General features: G+C 46.1%; 1 protein-coding gene across 1 annotated transcript in view; it reads right to left on the bottom strand.

The window, feature by feature from the left end:
- Nucleotides 1–5500: 5500 nt before the first annotated feature.
- The window catches only part of Sdr9c7 (short chain dehydrogenase/reductase family 9C member 7), a 23868-nt gene continuing 7312 nt past the window's right edge, over nucleotides 5501–22056 (bottom strand). Inside the window, exons 2-5 of the mRNA XM_021173831.3 lie at nucleotides 15824–16592; nucleotides 13096–13354; nucleotides 11902–12065; nucleotides 5501–6172 (exon numbers count right to left, since the gene is read on the bottom strand). Of these exons, the coding sequence (XP_021029490.1) occupies nucleotides 5955–6172; nucleotides 11902–12065; nucleotides 13096–13354; nucleotides 15824–16124 (942 nt within the window). The 5' untranslated portion in view covers nucleotides 16125–16592 and the 3' untranslated portion in view covers nucleotides 5501–5954. The remainder of the gene's footprint in view (nucleotides 6173–11901; nucleotides 12066–13095; nucleotides 13355–15823; nucleotides 16593–22056) is intronic.

Raw genomic sequence — 22056 nt, 5'->3', positions numbered from 1 at the left:
AACCTGATGGCAAGACCCTGTTGCTGCAGACACCACTTACCTGAGTCATAGAACATGGAGAAATCTAGCTGGTACCTGTTGGCTAGCATTCACGATGCTGGAAAGTGCTGTGCAGGTGACCGGAGGGGAAAAGTCAGCCCCGAATCTCACCCAGCTCTGAACCCTACAGGTTATAATAACAGCCTGCCTGGTGAGATATGCCCCATGATGAAATAGTGGCACAAATGTCATTTTCAAATGGGTTTGAAGGCCTGCTCTATGATATATATCTCATATCTGACACTGTCGATGAGGCCATGAATCTGTGACTAGAGAGGTCATGGTCCCTAGGGGAAATCTATGACTGTTATTCTGCTAAGTGGGCAAAGCCAACAAAGCTTCTCTTAATAACTTATTGCAGTAACCGCAAATCAGTGCATCCTTCGACCCTTGGCTTCCTTCCGGAGAGGACAATTCACAGAAACTCACAACTGGTCAACATACAGAGAAACGAATCGGAAATGCTCAGCCCTCCAAGGCTCAGGGATCTACGAGGAAGAGAAGGCAGAAAGATTTAAGAGGCAGAGTTGTAGAGGACTTCAGAGAAACTTTTCCAGACAGAGCAGGGTAGGTGCACAGTGAACTAACAGAGCTTGTGAGAGCGCACACAAGGCTGGCACAAGCTCAAGTCACAGCGTGGGGGAGGGAAAGTGGGCATGGCTCGCTGAGGAACTGCTGGGACAGAGTCAGTTTTCTTCAAGGAGTGACATCTGGTAGATGGACCAGTCTCCAGGGCAAGTCCTACCCCTTGAGTAGTCTGCTAACACAAACGGAATTCCTGGTTTGCTCTAAGATAGAGAAAGCATATGAAGTTGGGTAGGGAGGTGGAGAAGGGTGATCTGGGCGGAGCTGAGGGATGAGATGAGTATGATAGAAATACATTGTATGACATTCTCAAGGATTAAATAAAAACAATTTTTGTTTTCTGAAACAGGGTCTCTGGCTATCCTATATTCATTATGTAGACCAGGCTAGCTTTGAACTCACAGAGATCTACCTGCCTCTGCTTCCTGGCTTGTTAGGATTAAAGATGTGAAGGCTGGACTACTACACCTAGCCTAAAAAAATGTTTAAAGAAAATGATTATTTTTTTAAATGGAAAAAAAACCCTGTTACTTCATATTCCGATTTAATAATTAATAAAAATTATGCTAAGCACCAAGAAGAAGAAAAGCCACTTAAAACTAGAAAAATACCTACAAAAAAGATCATAGTCCTGACATGAGATGAAGTAAAATATCACATTGAAGCAGGTAAGAGTCACAAAGTTCACAAACTCAAAAAAATACTTCAACTGCTATGAGGTGGGCAGGTATCTTTTCTAGCACTGCTTGGTCCTGGGAGCTTGTCTGGAGCATGACAGAGAAGAAAAGGGACAGAGATAGAAGTAGAGTAAAGCTGGTATTGGATGGGAGTGGCATCTGCTACTATGTAACAATCCCAGAAGGGAAACAATTTACTTTGTAGAGCGCAGGGAGCTAGCTGTTAGCTAGTCTGGGTGGAGGTCAGCAGTCTCAGACTGTAAAAACTGGGAGAGGGAAGCTGGGGTCCTTAGATTTTTCACAAGCTTTCAACATCCACATGGGCCAGAGTGCCGCAGACCCTCTGAGTCCCTGTGTCTGCGTAGAACGGGTCTCTAGTCACAGGTGGACAAAGCGTTGGATGAGATGACAGACAGAAGATACACATAGGAGAGGTTGTGTAGAATCTGAATGTATTTGTCAGGTTGAGCATCAAACTTTTTATAGTACAGAGAATACAAGGGGTTGGAAGTCACATCAGGCAAGGTACATTGAAGTTACCAGGTACAAAACAAAGGAATGACTTTAAAAGGATTTACAGTAACCAGGTAAATGTTTACAGTAAAGATAAAGCAGTCCTGCTTAGGATCAGTTTAGTGACAGGCAAGGATTTCACACTCTAGTGATATACCTTTGAACCTTGTGAAGGCTAGCACCAGGGGGTTCTGCTCTTGGCAGGCCTCAAGAATAATGCAATATCACAACCCCCCTAATTTCCTAGGCCTTGCTAAATTCTTATATGAGTGTAACTTTTAAGTATCCGGAGAATCTCCATTTGTCAGGAGAATATACCAACTAACTTGCTTCTAATATGCAATGTAGCCTGTACTGAAGATTTCTATCTCAGTGAGATTCCCTGGCTCTTTCTACAGACCAGTTGAGCCACTAGCTCTGTCTATTGTAATGCTTAATTAGTTACTGAATAGGTTAACTTCTTTACTGCCTTCTCACAGGATTCTAAGCTTGGCAGCTTCTGGGATCTTGGAACACTGGGGAAACTAACTATAACAGAATTTAGTCTTAAAGGGCAATTATAATAAAATATTAAAAGAGAGCTCGTAGATCCGTACATCAGACTAACTTGGGAATAGAGTATGAGTATGAGAACGCCAAAACTCCAGGAGGTGAGCTTCCTTGAAACTCTCTGCCTCGTGAATGGCTTTTAGGCTTCAGAGCCTGTCAAGCTGACTCAACCGGAGTGCGTGGCACCAGAGGAAGGCTTTGCCAATTCCCACGTTTCTTAGGCATTGGTCCCCATCAATACACGTTCACTTGAGACTTCATCCGCACCTTCAACATTCATTGGAGGCATCCTCTGATCCTCACAGAGGGGTAGCTCTTAAACCAAAACACTGAACTGTTTTTTCTTGCTGAAGTACTTTGAGGCTGAACCCTGGATTGCTTGCACGCCAGGCAGGTGCTCTACCACCGAGCCACATTCTCAGCTTCTACAATGAAATCTCCCACCTACACAGGTTACTCAGATGTCTGCTGCGGCCGTGCATATTCCCTGTGCTGGGATACTCCTGCTGCCTTCCTGCAGTGTAGAGTGGGACATATGAATATTTTCTGACATTACCCAGGCTATCATATACCTGAACACAAGGGCTCAGCAAACAGTGGTTCTCTCTAGGCTCGCCACTTCCCAAAGTGCTTCCAGAAACTTCCCCAGAAGCCTTAATCCTCTTGTTTTACCAGCCATGTCTTTGGAGGAAGGACAGCTTCATGGAGATCAGGACCTGTCCAGAAGTAACATTATTTGTACTTCATTCCCCAAAGTCTATAATTTCTCTAACAACCTCAGAGTTGGGGGAAATAAAAGTCGAGGAAGGAAATCTCTGTGTTCTGTCAAGCATCTCACCGTAAGTAAAGTCTCACTTTAGCTACCTACTTGAGTAGAGGAATGGAAAGAAGCCTGGGAGAGCACACATGAAGATCTCAGAATATTGTCTAACAGTTTCCTTTGTGTGCAATTTTGTGTCATTTGTTTGTGCAGGGTCTCATGTGATCCAAGCTGTCCTCAAACACATGTAACAGAGGGTGACTTAGAACTCTGGATCTTCTTGCCTCTACCTTCTCAGAGCTGCGATTAAAGGTATGCACCATTACCCATGCCTGAATTTGCTGCTAGGAATAGAACTTAACAGACTGTAGTGGATTATATAGTGTTTCCTTCCTGGCCCAGGTATATCTTCATGTTAATACCTAGAAACTGTGACAGTGGCCTTATTTGCAAAGAGTTTGTAGAAACAACTATCTTCAACCTCAGCCAGAAGTGGATGAAACATAAACTAAAAACATTTTGACTTTTAAATAATAATATTTGACCTTTATTGCATAAACAGTTAGCAGCATTTTAAACAATTCTATTTATTTATTTAATCGCTGTTATTGTTGGGGCTGATGGCACATGCCTGTAGTCATAGCACTCTGGGAGTAGAGGCAGGAGAATCATGAGTTTGAGGGAATATTGAAAGTTATAGCAAGTTCAAGGCCAGCCTGAGCTTCTAAGTAAGCTAATTGAAAATCTGAAGGTGGCAATGTAGGTCAGTGGTGAGTGCTTGCCTATGATGCTCAGGCTCTGGGTTTGATACTCAGTATATGAACTCGATCAAAAAAGTATCTTTTTTCATTAATAGTTCATATAACCCAGAAGTTTGTAGCTTTTTTTTTTTTTTTTTTTGTTTTTTGTTTTTTGTTTTTTCGAGACAGGGTTTCTCTGTATAGCTCTGGCTGTCCTGGAACTCACTTTGTAGACCAGGCTGGCCTCGAACTCAGAAATCCACCTGCCTCTGCCTCCCAAGTGCTGGGATTAAAGGCGTGCGCCACCACCGCCCGGCTTGTAGCTATTTTTAAAGACATGAATTATTTAGTTCTATGACTTATTTAAAGATGTTACAAACAGTTCATCACCTGCTGCTGGAAAAGGGTTCTGTTTGTTTGACCACTTAGCTGGGGGCCTTGGGGAAAATGACTTCCCACTCTGAGCTGATTGACTGCTTCTCGAACTGTGGGATTACCACTGCCTCCCAGGTGCGCAGGAACATTTAGGTCCTTAGTACACAATTCATAGTTCTGGGCTCTGCCTCACTCAGGTTTATTGAATCGGATTTTCTAACATTGGGGTTCCTATGAATTCTTTTGTTTGTTTCCTGGGGTTTGTTTCTTGAGACAGTGTCTCATTTTGTAATCTAGTCTTTCCTTAGACTCACAAAAATCCTCCTGTCTTAGCCCCATAAGTGTTGGGATTACAAACATGAGATACCACGCCCAGCTTCCTTACACATTCACTTTTTTTTTAAAGATTTGCAGCTTTTTTTTTTAAAGATTTATTTATTATTATTATATCTAAGTACACTGTAGCTGTCTTCAGATGCACCAGGAAAGGGCATCAGATCTCATTATGGATGGTTGTGAGCCACCATGTGGTTGCTGGGATTTGAACTCAGGACCTTCGGAAGAGCAGTCAGTGCTCTTAACCACTGAGCCATCTCTCCAGCCCCACTTTTTTTTTTTTAATTAGGTATTTTCCTCAATTACATTTCCAATGCTATCCAAAAAGTCCCCAATACACTCCCCCACCAGTCCCCCACCCACCCACCCCCACACATTCACTTTTTAAAGATTTATCTTATTTTATGTGTATTCGTGGTTTTGCCTGCATGTATCAATACACATTACATGCATGCTTGGTACCTGTGGAGGTCAGAAGGGGGCATCCGACCCCCTGGAACTAGAATTATGGAGGCTGTGAGACACAGTGTGGAGACTGGGGATCTATCCCAGATTCTGCGAGGCACAAATGCTCTTAACCTCCGAGCCATCTCTCCAGCTTCCGTACGCATTTTAAGTAACTGAGTGATCTCGGTAAGCATCCGAGTCTGGGACTATTGAGCTCCAGGGTCCTTCAAATTTCCTTTTTCTGATCTTTGTCCCCTTGGTCACTGTCCTATCTCTGCTGCTAGCTACTGTAACAAAGTGAAACATGAGACAAACAAAACAAAACAAAAAAGACAAGTTCATGATTTCATCACCCTCACGTACCCCCAGAGCTTTGGTGCTGGCCGGTAGTAAGTGCTCAATAAATACTTGAAACACCAATCAATGGTGATTAGAGAAGCAAGCGTTATATGGATCCCAATCACCTACAGATAGAGAAATGCAAAGAAGAGAAAACAATTTTAAACCTTCTCTGAGTATGCTCTGGCAGTTCTTGTTGCCATGTTACATATTCCGTATATACACAAACCAGTGCCTGCTTTGAGAGCTGTGGGGAGGGGTCCGAGATTCTCCTGTGGGCTAGATTGTCCCATGGTGTTTTACGGAGGTGGTGACAGCTTCTCAGTCAACAGAAGCCAGCTTTTCAGGTCCAAGAGTGCTAGTACCTGCCTTGGTGAAAGGTGTCTTGGGGCCTATGCTGCAACGCTCTACATCAGCCGGGGTCACATCAGGTTTCTAGAGGCCCCAGCAGATGGAAGGAGACATCAGCCTGCAGTGGGAGTGAGCTGAGTGTGCTCTTCTCTGCCCATGAGATATATGACAATACCTCTTGTGATCCCCCAGTCCTTTGCCCTCTCCCCTGTGCTCCACTGGCTACCCCTTGAGCTCGCCAGCTCAAACACTGTCTGCTGGTCTTGGCAAGTATCTGCTAAGGATGAAATCTGTCACAGGGGTGGGCAGCTTAGCCAGGGTGAGATAGAGAAACTTGACATCCAGGCCAGGGTTGTAGCGAATGCGGGGGCTCCGGGAGACAATGGCGTGCTCCATGCTGTTGGTGACATCGCTGATTCTTGGCTCTGCTGACCTCATCAAGTTAACCAACTTTTTAGTATCTGTTTGAAAAATTGGTGGCAAAAGGAAGATAGAACAAAAGCCTTTGTTATTATTTTTTTTAAAAAATGTGCTCCCCTGCCTGCCGAATTCTATCCAAGGTTCTTGTCTATTAAGTCCAATTCAGCATTTAAAGCAAGTCTCCCACAGTATCCCGTAACTAAACACCCATTTACAGGATCATTATAATATCTTATTTTCTTTCTCTAAACACAAGAATTGTGTCCTGAAATCTTACTGTCTTATTAGATGATCAACAAAAAGATCTCGCCCAATTCTTCTACAATAAATCACTTGGTATCTGGTTGGCCTGGAACATAAGCTTTGATTATCTGTAAGTAACATGGACCTGAGGGAATAACAAAGATGATTTTCATCTTTCTGTCCCTGAGAGGAAAACGTAAAGGGAAAGGCTATTTTGACTCAGTCCTGCTGCTCTGGGCCTGCTATGAAGTCAAACATCAGGGGGTAGTGTGAAAATGTTCTCCTCATGTTGTCCAAGAAGGGGCAAGGGATGGAAAAGAGGTGGAGAAGGAAGAAAGGAGAGACAGAAGGAATGGGGACAAGGGCAAAATACAGTCCCCAAATGTATGTTCCTAAGGACACACCCAGTATTTCAACCAGGGCCCAGATTAAGTCTGTATTATTTCCCACAAGCCAGGGAAGTATGAACCATCAGTAGATTAATCCTTTGCTTGCTTGGTTTTGTGTTGAGGACAAAGTCTCACTCTGTATCCTAAGCTGATCTAGAACTCACTAGATAGCCCAGGCTAACCTCAAAACTCATGGCAATCCTCCTGCCTTAGTCTTTCAAATACTGGAATTACAAATGTGAGCCTCCACAGCTGTCTCCCCCAATCTTTCCTGGAGCATGTGAGTTTGTGTGGTGTGGTGTGTGTGTGTGTGTGGTCCTGGAGATTAAGCACAGACTCCCAGACACACTAGGCAGGTACTCTTCCACTGCACTATAGCTCAGAGGGCTTGATCCATTGATAACATCAGAGCCCTTGTGATTCAATGGCTCCCAGGGCCCCCACTTCTAAATATTGTCTTGGGGACTCAGCCTTTAACATGTGAACTTTTGGAAGTCATTTCCAGTTCAAACCTTAACATTGATTAATAGCAGAATGGATGATATGGAAGGACAGAATGAAAGAGGTGCATAGTCTCTCTCACACATACACACATACATATATACATATACATACATACACACATACACACAAACACACACATACACACATATATACACACATACACATATATACATACACTATATATACACACACATACACACATACATACACATACACACATACACATACATACACACACATACATAAAACACACACACATACACACATACATATACATACATACACATACACACATACTCATACATACACATATACACACATACACACTCATACAAACACACACACAAACACACATCAAAACTAAGTGAAACTATTGGCTAGTGGGATGCCTAGTTATTGCTGTTAATTTTTCTTCTGTGAGTTCTATGTTGTCTACAAAAATATCTGGGGAAAAAGGTATTAAAATTAGTGATTCTGCACACAGGTGTGGAGGAGACACAGATTGGCAGCTGAGCAGTTCACACCTGTTGGGGCTCAAGTAAACAACAGGCAGGAGGCCTCAGGCACCTCACCATGCCCCTCCTCCCAGACTCTGGGACAGAGATAGGTGTTTGAATGGGGGTGGAGTGGGATTCAAACCTCAGGAAGAGAAAGGACTCCAGAGAAAATGGGTTTGAGGGTCAGACTTCCATGACAAAGCATTAAAGCTGCCAGGAAAGGGAATAACATTTGAAATGTAAATTAAGAAAATAACTTCTAAAAACAAAAAGCTGGAGAACAATAACAACAATAACAATAACTCCTGACTTTGGCCCGCTCTAGGCGAGTAAATCACCCATTAGTTTTGGGCCAGGATGCTTGCAGATAGCGGGTGGGCACTCAAGAATCCTTAGGCAGCCTCTAGCTACACATTGTCACCCCCACCCCTTGAAGAGCCATGCTCACTCTCACAAGGCAGGCTGTCCTTTTAGTGATGTGGCTCTCAGACACCTCCACCATTGTACCCAGCATGAATCTCTCCGCAGCGAGGCCTGGGCAGGAAGGTGACTAGGTAGGGTTCTGCACACTGCCTCCCTTAGGGACATAGAGCCCATTGCAGGCTGAGGGAAGGTAGCAGAGGTCCTCAGGGGCATGTGGAAGGAGGTGTCCGGATACAGAGGCGGTAGGCTTTTACACTGTTTTTTTTTTGACATATTTGTTAGCTCCAAGTTTGCGTGGAATTCCCATGAGACAGATTCCCGCCCGCCCAGCCCTCTGCTCTCCCAGATGGTAATGGAGAGCAGAGGATTTGGATCTGAGTCCTTGAGAAAGAAAGAGTTCTCATCTTGGAGACACAGCACTCTAGGAAGTATCCTGGCTTTCCCACTTCGGCTAAGGCTCAATTCTGTTTTCTCCTGTGGTTCATATACATACTCCTTAAGAAGGAACTTAAAGGGGAACTTTTGATGGCTTCCCAGCAGGGTGCGGATGAGACAAGAAGCCCAGTTAATTGTCAGACCCTTCTCAGATCCTCCTCAACCCATTTGGCTGCAGTTTATCCTGGGATCCATCAGTGGAAGGACATTGCCCTCTGCTTGCTGGCCTGCTCTGGTGACTGTGTGCCACTTTAATTTGGTTCTACCCCAGATATGGCTAAAAGTAACACCAAGAAATAGGGAGCCTGCTCCAGAGAAAACGTGTCACTGAGATGCTCACCCTCCTGGGTAGATTCAGACCTACCATGGATTGACTGACAGACTGACATACGTTGTTGTAGTTTGGATCTTAGGTATCTCCCAAAGACCTATGCTTTAAAGGCTTGGGCCCCATAGACAGTCTTAGAACTTTAGAAAGTGAGGTAAGAGGTCTTTAGATGTCTAGGAGCTTTTGAAGGTGATGCTGGTAGGGCCCCAGGCCCTCCTTTGTTTCTTTCACCTCCCAGCCACCAAATGAAGAGTTTTGTTCTGCTGTGAGCAATTGATACACTGTATGGCTGCAGGCCCAAAGCAACAATAAGGTCAACTAATCATGGACTGAACAATTCTCAAGACAGCAGGGCAACAAAACCTTTTCTTTTTCTGCTGATCATCTCAGCGATTTGTTGCAGGAGGAGAAAGCCAACGCCTCAGACACTTTTGAATTTTATACTTTACAAACCTGTCCTTTTGGGCTTGGGGTCATTTTTGTTTATTTTTGAGACAAAGTTTCACTTTGTAGCCCAGGGTGGCCTCAGATTCACTATGTAGCTCATGGTCGTGTGTTTCTTTAGCCTTCAGAGTGCTGGGAATGGAGGTTTGTATCACCCCACACCTGTGAATATCCTATTGTTATTTTTTGAGAGGGGATTTCTTTGTGTACCCTCCCTGTCCTAAAACTCTCACTATAGATCATGCTGGTCTCAAACTCACAGAGATCCACCTGCCACTGCCTCCCTGAGCATGGGGATTAAAGGTGTGTGCCACCACCACCTGGCTGAATAATGATTCTTTAAGGTTCTCTCTTTGTAAGATAAAAACTTATAGTCTGTAGGTACATTACATTAGCAGCATAATGGCAGAAAGAAGGCCATATTCAATCTAAAGGAAAAGAACAACAATAACCACAAAGGTTAGATTCAGATTGTTCTTACAGGGACCAGGTGTTTCTATAAATCTGTGTGTCTGTCTGTGGGTATATGTGTGTCTCTGTGTATGTGTGTGCTTGTGTGTGTGTGTATGTGTGTGTCGTGTGTATGTGTGTCTCTGTGTACATATATGTATGTCTATGTGTGTCTTCTGTGTGTGTGTATGTGTCTGTGTGTGTATGTATGTGTGTCTGTGTGTGTCTTTTGTGTGTGTGTATGTGTCTGTGTGTATATGTCTGTGTGTGTGTGAATTGATTTCTCACCATAACTCATTACAAATGAAAAAAACCTGAAAGGTTAACTAACTTTTCAGCAGACAGTTGAAACCTGCACCTGGATAGCTTAGATCTGACCTAAACAGCACCGAAATTGCCTCTCAGCCACAGGGACATCTAGAGGGAGTGGAACAGGGCTGGGCACATGGCTGCTTCCCTCAAGAACATGCATAGTGGCAGGCAGCCAGAAGACTCACACCAGCTAACTGTGTCACAGTGTGTCTCTGTCATCAAGATCTCCTCTCACAAAGGGCAGTTATGGAGGAGGCTCCTGGGAGACTTCTCCCCCAAGGCCCTGGGAGCTGCAACTAGGAGACACCATGGAAGGAAGTCTCATGGAGCCTCCCCCTTTTGAAACCTCTGCTTCGGTATGCTCCAAGGGGGATGTGGGGCCCTCTGGTCCTTAGACCGGCTCTCTCTCTCTCTCCTACTAGGATATGTTCACCACTGGCAAATCCTCCCTTCACCATGCCCACTCACATGCCCCACTGGTTCATATGTTCCTGGACTCGAGGCACTGCTGAGATTGACTTCTGCCACCCTCCAAGTTCCAAAGGTTACAGACTCCTGCTAACTTGGTGAGAGAATGGAAGTCTTGGATCAGCTCCACATACTTATCATCCTCTTTGGCAAGCTGTATGTACACAGCAGCACTCACAGCCTCCTGAGGGAGAGGCATGTGGAGGCCTGCCTTCAGGTGACATGCCCAGTGGTTTCCTCAACTCTTTTTTTTTTTTTTTTTTTTTTCCCGAGGCAGTTTCTCACTGGACCTGGAGCTCACTGACTGGCCAGTAGACCCTGTGGATCCTTCTCTGCTTTCTGGGATTTGAGTTTTGTGCTACTGTGTCCTGCTTTTTATGTCGCTGTCAGGGATACAAACTCAGGTGCTCTGTAAGCATCGTCCTGACTGGGGCATCTTCTCAGCCTCATAGGCTCTATGTACAGATGAAAAACTGAGGCATAAGATGAACAGTGGAGGGCTGGAGAGATGGCTCAGTGGTTAAGAGCACTGACTGCTCTTCCAAAAGGTCTTGAGTTCAGTTCCCGGCAAACACATGGTGACTCACAGCCATCTGTAATAGGATCTGATGCCCTCTTCTGGTGTGTCTGAAGACAGCAACAATGTACTCACATACAAAAAAGAAGTAAATAAATCTTTTTTAAAAAAAATAGATGATCGGTGGAGCGGAGCCTGGTGGTATACTCCTGTGATTACAGCATTTGGGAAGCAGAGGTAGAAAGGTCCAGAGTTCAAGGTCATCCTGAGCTACATATGAGGGTTTTTTTTTTTTTTTTTTTTTTTTTTTTTTGTTTTGTTTTATCAAGACAGGGTTTCTCTGTGTAGCCCTGGCTGTCCTGGAACTCACTCTGTAGACCAGGCTGGCCTCGAACTCAGAAATCCGCCTGCCTCTGCCTCCCAAGTGCTGGGATTAAAGGTGTGCGTCACCACGCCTAGCTACATAGGTTTTAAGACAGCCTGCAAGCAGGCAGTCTGGCTCCGGCACACTTGCTCTTTGTCACTTTGCTAATTCTCTTCTCAGTGCAAGATCTACCTGTACCTGATGTTTGGAGGACAAGTACCAGGAGCAGGCAGCGTCCCCCACACAGCCTACCTTCCCCTACACTGTGGCTCTGCAACGTGGGCTCTAATCTCAAACTCTGACTTTGCTCCTAACTGTACGCATGATCTCTGGGGCTGTACCTCATCATCCAGCCAGTGACCCCAACCCCCAAGCACTTCCTCGGAGAGGACTCACAGGTTTGGAAATACTCCTCTCCGTAGCTATCCCGGGTCTCCTGAGGCAGCCGATCCCACAGCTTCTTCATGCGTGATTCCAGAGCTTCTTGGCCCAGAATGGATGTCTTGTAGTTCCCTGGCTCGATGATGCTGACCTTCACCCCGAAGAAATGAAGCTCGCGCCTGTGAGATTAAGAGTTGCGATTGGTTTGGCTTCATAATGACAAACATCAGAGACATGTTTGGAAAGACCCACCTTTCTGGGAACCTGGAAATATTTATCCTACCATAAAAGCTAATTTCAACATTGCCTTCATGCACACAAACCTTCCTTAGGGCTTCAGTCCTTTCCCCAACTGATCTAGTAGTCTGTGGCATTTGGCATTAGGCAAAAACAAGAGGAAGCCAGTGAAGAATCTAGGCCAAGGCCTTTCCTCCTTCACAGTTCTTCCCACTCAGCCCTACATCACCCACGTGACAAAAGGAACAGGAGGTCTGTCAAAGCTTCTGAGGGCTTCCAGATGCACCTCTGCTCCAGGCCTCCCTCTGTTTGGAAAGTCAGTCAGTCAGTCAGTCAGTCAGTCAATCTGTCTCTCTCTCTCTCCTTCCCTCCTTCTCTTTCTTCCTTTCTCCCTCCTCCCCTCTCTCTCCCTCCTTTTTCTCTCCCTCTCTCCTTCCTTCCCTCTCTCTCTCCTTCTTTCTCTCTCTTTCCTTCTCTTTCTCCCTCCTCCCCTCTCTCCCTCCTTCTCTCTCTCCTTCCCTCCCCACTCAGGTCCCTCTCTTTTCCCTCCTTCCCTCTCTCTCCTTCCCCTCTCCCCCTCTTTCCTCCCTCCCTCTCACTCTCTCCCTCTTTCTCCCTCCTTCCCTCCCTCCCTCTCTCTCCTTCCCCCTCCCCCTCTCTCTTTCCCTACCCCTTTCTCTCCCTCCCTTCCTCTATCCCTCCCTCCCTACCCACTCCTTTCTCTCCCTTACAGGCCTATCAGGGTTTTCCTCACTCTGGGTCCACCCAAGGGAAGACCCCCCCTGGTGTTTTCTATCCTCACCCCACACAGTTTTCTCCTTACTTCTTCTCTTGGTCCTTAGAGAAGGTACCAGCTGCTGTTGGAGCTTCTTCCCCCAGAACTACCCTGCCCGTATGCTGTTATTCTCCGGATTCCATTGCTGTGGTAAAGCCCCAAGATCCCCACCTGACTTGGTACCAGGACCCAGTCACCTGATGCTATCAGAGAAGGCTTCAACACCAAACTTGGAGACACAGTAACCACCACCGAATACAGCCACACGGCCACCAGAGCTGGACATGTTGACCACCCTGCCCCGGGCTTTCTTGATCATCGGCAGCATGTTCAGAGTGACATCAATCAGCCCCACCAGGTTTATGTTGATCACTTTCACAAAGTCTTTTATGGTCAGCCATTCGTTGGGACCACTGGGCAGGCCCACGCCAGCGTTGTTCACCAGGGCCCAGAGGCCTAGGGGAAGAGAGAGAGGTAGACAGAATCACACGGGAGTCAGCAAAATCCCTGAGAAAGCTCCAGGGGCCACTACCCAACAGCTCAGCCCAAGGAAGCCTGGGCAGGTGAACAGCACACAAGGACAGTGAGCAGATATGCTCAAGTGTGCTGTGGCTTGGGACAGCCATGGGAGCTATGGCAAACTGAAGGTCTAAGTGCTCCCCGTTCCTGATTCTTATGATCTGCCAACTACACCTATGCCCTGTACCCAGGCTGTGCACACGGAAGGCATGGGATACAGAGTAAGAGAGATGGCTCAGTGGTTAAGAGCGCCGACTGCTCTTCCAAAGGTTCAGAGTTCAAATCCCAGCAACCACATGGTGGCTCACAACCATCCGTAACGAAATCTGATGCCCTCTTCTGGAGTGTCTGAAGACAGCTACAGTGTACTTACATATAATAAATAAATGAATCTTTAAAAGAAAAATAAAAATAAATCTTTAAAAAAAAAAGAGACACAGCACTTTTATACAAATGGGTGAATGCTTGAATTCCCCCACCATGCATTCTTTTCTCTATTCTTCTAAGTAGAAAAACTTTCCAGTTCACCATTACCAAATCAGTCCATCTGTGCATTCATCTAGCAAACTTCATTCATTCATTCATTCATTCACTCATGTGTCTGCCCTGGGCTAGTTACTAAGCAAAGGAGACACTGAATGAATAAGTTGGGCTCTTACACTTCCAAGAGCTCAGTCACCAGAAAGAAAAGTGTGGTAAGAATATCTATAGATACATGCAAAAGAGTATTTAGGCAGATGGAAGGCAGCTAATCAACTGACCTTACACTGGGATACATTATCCTAGGTTCACTGGGTAAACCCACAAAACCACAGGCTACCTAAGTGGACAAAGAATGCAGGAGACGAAGAACCAGAGAAATGAAAAGCCTTTAAGAGGACATGTCCCAGGCTTACTGGAAGAGGGAGTGAGCCATGAGCTAAGGATGATAGTGTGTTTCTCTGGCACCACCCTCAGAGACAGGAGCCATATGTGGTCCTCTCTAGAGTGTAGACCACTAATGCATCAGGACCTGAGGCTCCGGGAGCCTCATTTTCTCCTCTGTTGGAATGTAGGTAGCCTCTGAAGGTGGGAAACCTGGACGTGAGCTCTGCCCTAGAGTCCCCCAGATGAGCAAAGCTCTGCTGGAACCTTGAGTCTAGAGAATCATTTTTGGATTTATTCCTTCAGGAATTATGAGGTAATAAATATGTGTTGTCTAATCTATTCATTTGCATGAATTTGTTGCAGCAGCAACAGGAGACCGCCCAATGAGTAATGAACACAAGAGGCCGGATGGAGGAGGCTGTATTCAGGAAACAGGCTGGGACAGCAGTGTGGTGGAAGAGGCTCACCCCTGCCAAGTTATTCATTAGCTAATTCATCCAGAAAATATCTGCTAAGTACCTTCTTAGGTGTTAGGTTTCCCCCTCGGTACTCAGGACTTGCCTGGGGTGAGTAGAAGAGACACAAAGTCCACTCTCAGGAATCTTAACCCAGCAGAGAAGACATGATAAAGAAAGAGAGGGCCAGCAGGACAGCTCAGCAGAAAGTCCTGTAGCACAAGCCTGAAGACCTGCGTTCCATCCCCAGGGCTCACATGGTGGGAATTGAGAAATGACTTCCAAAAGTTATCCTCTGGCTCGCTCACACGCACATTTTTCATACTGTCTTTTCTTTTACTGTGACTCCAGATCCACAGAGCCAGTGCTTTCTTCTGACCTCCTCATGCATGGTACACACATGCACACACACACACACACACACCAATCATAACAATAACTTTTTTTTTTAAAGTAAAATGTTAAAGAGAAAATCAGCAAAGAGCTAGAGTTGTTGGCGTGACCTGGGCAGAGGTCTGGCTTTGACTTTTTAGGAGCCATTACTTCTCCCAGTTTCTGTACTCATAAGTAAGCAATCTAGTGTCTACACCCTGCATGCAAGTCCCTAGGCATTCTTGGTATAGTCCCCAGCACAGGCTCCTTTCCCGGTGGGAACAAGCTCCTGCCAAAGGCAACAACATCTATGGGATATGTGTGTATGTGACGTACAGAAGAGACCTGCCTGTCACACCCATAGATTTCCACCTTTTGCACCTATATGATTATCCCTAGCCTGAGCTGGCCAAGAAATATGGAGCCAATAGTGGGACTCCTGAAGTCTCTAAAACACTTTAGAGGTTTGGGTATTCAGAACTTTCAAGTTGCTGCCTTAGATGGAGGAAATTTCCTCAGGGTATTTCTTCTTCACGACAGCTGGCCAAACCAGATTCTACTGGACCAGAGCCTTCCAGCCTGTTCCTATTTCATCTTCCCAACCCCATTTGGACATCAGGGTCGCAGAGAGAGAGAGAGAGAGAGAGAGAGAGAGAGAGAGAGAGAGAGAGAGAGAGAGAGAGAGAATATTGAAGAATACAGTTCACCCCACCTTGCTCGCCCACTTGGTCCCTCACCCACTGGGCTGCTTCCTTGACGTTCTCCGACTTGGTGACATCTAGGAGGAAGGTCTGTAGCTGGTAGGAGGTGTCCTGAAGGAGTTTCTGAGCCCCCTCCTCAGTGAGGCAGGCAGCAAGCACTTTCATGCCCCTATCAACCAGTTGTTTGGCCAACAGGTTCCCAAAGCCGGAGTCACAGCCAGTGATGAAGACATACTTCTCAGAGAGGTTTTTAACCAGATTGCAATTTTTGAACCAGCGGTACATAAAAGCAAAGTCTGTGAGGGCCGCCATGGGAGCTGATGTCTGAGGACGGACCCAGGAGATGGTAGGATAGGCTGATCCTCAGAGCCCAGCAGGCAGCCCGCAGGAACCCACAGGAAAGGAGAGCTTCTGAGACTTGCAACAGATACGGGCATCTGGGTGAGCCACTCTGTAATTTTATAGGTGGCTGCATTGCCACAGCAATTAGCTCAGATGCAGAAATTCAGGTCCAACCTGCAGTGTGTCACTCTGACAAAGCCACTGCCCTGGTCTCTCCATCTCTCCTCTAGACCTTTCAGGAGAGGGATCCGAAAATGGGGAGATTCATAGTCATGGGAACTCAAGTGCATTCTGGGAAGGGGCACGGGAGGCAAAGAAGGGCTTAGATCTGATCTGTGCTCTCTTTAAGAAAACCCTATCCCAGTTTTACCTCCCGCCTAGGGATCAAAAACCCTCTGCCGTGCATTCAAGCATGTCAACAAATTTAATTTTTATTACCTGAAAAAAAAAAAGAAAAGATGGAATCATTAATACAAAGTGAGCAAAAGCTGAATTTCGAGTACTGAGTTCCAGTAGGAATGAATACCAGCTCATCAGCCCTTAGAGGGCTTTAATTAATGTATTTACTTTAGTTTAGTTGTTGAGACAGTCTCCCTAACAGCCCTGGCTGGCTTGGCCTGAACTTGCCAAGGTGACTTAAAATGGGTGACAGTCCTCTGCCTCTACCAGGCACTGGGATTTCAGGCAGGTGCCACCATGACCGACTTCTCTGGAGATGGTGAGTTTCCATCATGACAAATGATAAGAAAACAGGGTTTTTCCAGGCTGGGTGTGACTCCACAGTGCTGACTCCAGAGTCTCTCTAGGGGAGGCTGGAGGTATGAGTTTCAACTTCTAAAAAGTAGAGAGACTCAAACAGCTGGGTGTGGTTCTACACATTTGTTTCAGCAGTTGCGAGGTAGAAAAGGGAGGATCCGGAGTTCAAAGGTCGTCCTCGGCTACATATCTAGCCAGAGGTCAATCTGGGCTACAAGAGATCCTGCCTCAAACAAACAAAACACCCAAAACCAATCGGAACCTTGGTGGTTGTTGGGCAGGTGATATTAAAGTTAGCAGCAAGAAATCTCCATATTGGAAATTAACCTAGTATTCCATCCATCCTATGGGCTGGTGACCTGGCCATTGTAGGAGCCCAGTACTGAGGGCTCATCAGCTAGCTCCCTGAGGAAAGGGATCTTGGGGAAGGTTCCTTTCCTTGTATCCCCAGCACCAGGCATATTTTAGGTGGTTTGATGAGCTGGAGAGACTGAAGGCAAGAAAGGCGACAGAGCAAGGGAGGGACTAACACAGCATGTGACGCTGTGGCTAGCTGGATATGCAAGAGGAGAGGTGAGCAGAAGTCAAAATGATTAGAAGGTATGGGGTCAAGGATAGATGGAACAGCAGACAATGGCAAGAGAAGCCAGGAACTAAGACACAGCATTGAGGGGAGTTAGGGAATGGATAGCTCTGATCTGAGGTTCTCTGAGACTGACAGGCAGCCAGACCAGATGACGTTGGACAATGAACTCATTGAAAGTGTGGGAAGAGCTTGGGCAGAGTCCTGGGTCCAAGGGAGATGATTTGTAGGGAGAGTGAGGCCAAGGCTTGGAAAGTATCAGGGGCAGCAATTACAGAGAATGATTACAGAGAGTGAGTAGAGACCTCGCAGAAAGTCAGGGCAGATGCTGCTGAAGCAAACGAAAGAAGGAAATCAGTTGGTGTGAGTCTTGAGGGGGCCACACCCAGCATTGTGTAAATTGCAGGGATCCGGTAATGCTGGGAGCTTTCTTGGGTCGACATCCAGGGCCATCAGGATGAGAAAGGTCACTAGCTAACCTTGACTTGTTTAGAGGTTCTGATACAGAAATCGGGTGCAAAAGTTCTCTAAAGAGGGGGAGCAACAGGTGCATCTTTGTGCCCTACTATTTACCAGTGAAGGCAGGTATCACATCGGAGAAGTGACTATGGCCACATGGTACCTGAGAGACCTAAACACCCATGTTTTGTGGACACAAGCAAAACCAGAAGGATGGATGGCGGTAATGATGAAGATGACAATGGGGGCTCTGGATAGAACTCTGGACAGAGATCTCTTTCTCTTCCCACTGTGTGCAGCTCAGTCACAAATGCCAGAGATCCCTTGGCCCCTAGGCTGACCCAGTCCCTGGCATCCTGGAAGGTCCCCACACTGCTCCCTTTTTGTAGAAGCCAGTCTCCATTACAGCCAACATTAATGTACTCCAAAGGGAGAGTTCTGTTCTGTGGTGTGCACGAGCAAAGGGAAGCATTATAGAGAGTTCAGAAGAAGAATCAAAATCCGGTCTACACATAACGCAGGACCTGGGTCATGAGAAAGCCCGGGGAGCCAGGGAAGTACGGCCCCTGGGGCTGAAAACCACAGTGATGCCATTTGGCGGAACGGTTGAATATTGCTGCAGAGATTTGGCATTTTCCTGCCAGGGCACCAATACAACCTCTCTATATGTCACACACATCCAACAGATCAGCAGGCCTTGCTCGGGGCACTTGCTCATGCCTTGGCTCTCTTCCTCTTCCAGAAAAGGCACTTCAGGGTTCAGCTGGGCCCCAAACTGTTCCCATCTGCCCAGCCTCCCACCTCCCAGACTCATAATGGCTTGTGGGTAAGAAAAGGAAGCTAGGGGCTGGCGAGATGGCTCAACGGGTAAGAGCACTGACTGCTCTTCCAAAGGTCCTGAGTTCAAATCCCAGCAACCACATGGTGACTTACAGCCATCTGTAATGAGATCTGATGCCCTCTTCTGGTGTGTCTGAAGACAGCTACAGTGTACTTATGTACACTGTAATAACAAATAAATCTTTGGACCGGAGCAAGCCGGGTTGACCAGAGCGAGCAGAGGTCCTAAAAATTCAGTTCCCAACAACCACATCTAGGCTCACAACTGTCTGTAAAGCTACAGCATACTCACATACATAAAATAAATAAATCTTAAGAAAAAGAAAAGGAAGCTAGAAGTTGTTTCTATTTGGTTATTATTATTATTATTATTAGTTTTTCTATTGTGATTTTTTTTTTACCCCTAAGCTTCTCAGATCTTTGAAGAATCTTGCCAGTAAAGATTGTTCCCTTTACTCAGAGACAAGACACAGACAGGAATGTGGGTAGTACCTCTGACTGCCCGCTGCCCCGATCCCCACACCCATTCCTTCACCCTTTAGAGACGGCAGCCATGCTCTACGGCTGGTTGATGTCCAGGGTCATCTCCAGTATGTCTGAAGTCCTGTTCCTCCGCTGCTCAACTCCTTTCTCTATCAGATTAGATGTTCAGCCAGCACCCTCATGTAGTCTGGCCAGCAGATTCCAGAGCTGGGTCCCAGCCCATGATGAAGGCTTGCTTGTTTAGGTATGGCTCACCAATACCTGCCTTTCCCTGTGTGAATCCCACAGGCCCACTATGGCCACCAGCTGCAGTCAGAGGGTTTCAAAGAGAATAGACACCAAACTCTGAATCAAAATGCACCTGACTGCTGCTCAGACTTAAAAGACTGTGGGCAGCAAGGGCTGTGGTCGGCAGGGCAGCCTGTAGGCTTTGGCATGGCGTCCTCAGTTTCCTCCCCGACTCCTGGCCTTCTGGAACATAGTTCTGTCCCACTTTGGTTCTTTGAATTATTTTCCTATTCTGATAGACAAATGTTCTTGACTATTTCCTGTCCTGCCACGAAGGAAACACCTTCTTGATTTCCCATACCTCCTCAACCCACCTGAGAATCCATACATACATATTTCATGACACGTTCTCCACCCTAACCAAGTTACAGGCTCCAATGAACATCTCAGAGGCTAGCGGGCAGCTTTGAAACGGGGACTTTCTGAACAAAGGTGGTTGTTATTAATAACCAGGACATGGCATAAAAACACATTTACAGCAACCCGTGCCTAGTGGGTCACACCTGTAAAGTGAGCTACTTCAGAGGTGGACCCAGAAGAACCACAAAGTCAAAGCCTGCAGGACAGTAGGACCCTGTCTCAGAATGAAGTTTTTTTTTTCTTTCTCTTCTAGAAATCTGGTGACACAGCCCATCAGTGAAATCCTGGGTTCAGCTTCCAGCTCTCTCCTCCCACCCTACCCCAAAACTCACATTTAAGAGAAAAAAACATCCTCTCAGAATCTAGATTTTTCTCATTAGGGTTAGAATCCTTCTCAGGAACCCGTCAGTTCCCCTAGAACTGCAGGAGAGACAAAGGAGAAGGCAGCAAGGCTTTGGTGACCTAGAGGCAGAATCACTTCATAGAAATAGGAAGCGGGGTCTCCAGACAGGAAGTCTGACTTGATGAACAAGGAAAGGAGAAAGGAAGGGAAGAATAGAGACTTTCACCGTCTCAAGATGCCCCTTTCCTTTCTGTGTAGATTCAGATTGTCATAACTTCAGCCATCTTGAGTTGTAATCACTATAAAAAAGCTTGACTGACCTAGTTGGATTTTTTTTTTTTAACATAGATTCCTAGAAAACAAAATTATTAAATGGAGTTTAGGGAACTATTCCCTGCCATGATGTGACAGGCTTGGCACCTTGAACTTGACTAGTGGAGGTGAGGGAGTGGAGAAGAGACAGACACACAGACACATGCACAGAAAAGCTGGCATCCAGTGGCTTGTGTGAGCACTGAGTGTCCTCAGCTCCCTCCCCTGCAACCTCAGCTCCTTTATCATAAACAACAAGGGGGAGGGGCCAGCTAGTCCTGTCTGAAGGCAGCTGTCTCAGGCTGGAAACCTCTAGAAGGGGGAAGCTGCAGTTGCCAGTGTTTACACACTGGTCAATCATCTACAAACACCTGAACTTGGACCAGTAGAAGAAGGCTTTGTCAGTTCTGAGCCTGACCCAGATAGAGAAAAGCTTTGCCAGTTCGTGGTGCCTGGTCAACAGGACACATTCAGGAATATGTGTTCAGGACACAACAGGACACCCAGGAATACACTCATGCAGGGCTTCCTCTTCCCTACATTGCTTCTGTGTCTCCAGCGCTGGCATCACGAGGGCATGTCATCATGCCTTGCTGTCATTTTTTATTTGAACACTATCTACAAATTTGAATATTACAGATGATAATGGAATACCATGCAACACTTCAAGCAATTCATTGCAAAACTTACTGTAGCCTCCCTCAGCCTTGAAGCAGGCTGATCCAGACTTTGATCTTGCTGCCACTAAGAAGGAGATTGCCTAGGGTAGAGCCTTCTGACCTTGATGGCTCGATTTGCTCTTCTCCAAGACTCTGCCTCCTGCAGAAAGGTCCTTGAGATGTTCAGGAGGCACACCCTGTAGATTACCTATGGGCTGGCTCCAGGCACCAAGAATGGGCTGGCAGGGGATGGGCCTACCCTCTTTATAAGCACGGACTCTCAGTAAACTTCAGAGGCTTTGAACAGAAAGGTTTGTCTTGGTCTCATTCTTTTCTTGCCTCTGATCTCTTTTAGCCCCAGCCTTTCAGGGGAATCCAGTTCACGTGGCCGCAGGCAGCTACAACTTACAATGGGTGTTAGTTCCAGCATCAGAGTCATAAAGGACCAGGATGACCAAGAAAAGATGCAAAGGAGCTGAGTCTCCCAATGCTCCTTTGTAGTTCATTTGAAGAACATTCTCCAAACAGAGCAAAATCATAACAGCTTACTCCTGTAACCTAGGAATTCTGGAAAGCTGATGTAGGTGGAACACTATGAACTCAAGGCAAACCTAGATTACTAAAAATGAGGTCCTGAGTTACAACAGAGAGAGATAGAGGTTGTGGGGAAGAGAGAAAAACACATTTACACACACACACTCTCACACACATTCACACACTCTCTCATACACACTTATACACATTCACACACTAAAAGCAAATACACTCTGATAAACACACACAACTCATACGTGCACACAAACACTCATACACACACTC

Source organism: Mus caroli, unplaced genomic scaffold (genome assembly GCF_978045245.1).
Source record: "Mus caroli unplaced genomic scaffold, Mus_caroli_1 scaffold_9, whole genome shotgun sequence".
NCBI lineage: Eukaryota > Metazoa > Chordata > Mammalia > Rodentia > Muridae > Mus > Mus caroli.
The sequence above is the reverse complement of the archived record's forward strand: the minus strand, read 5'-3'. Positions and strand labels throughout refer to the sequence as shown.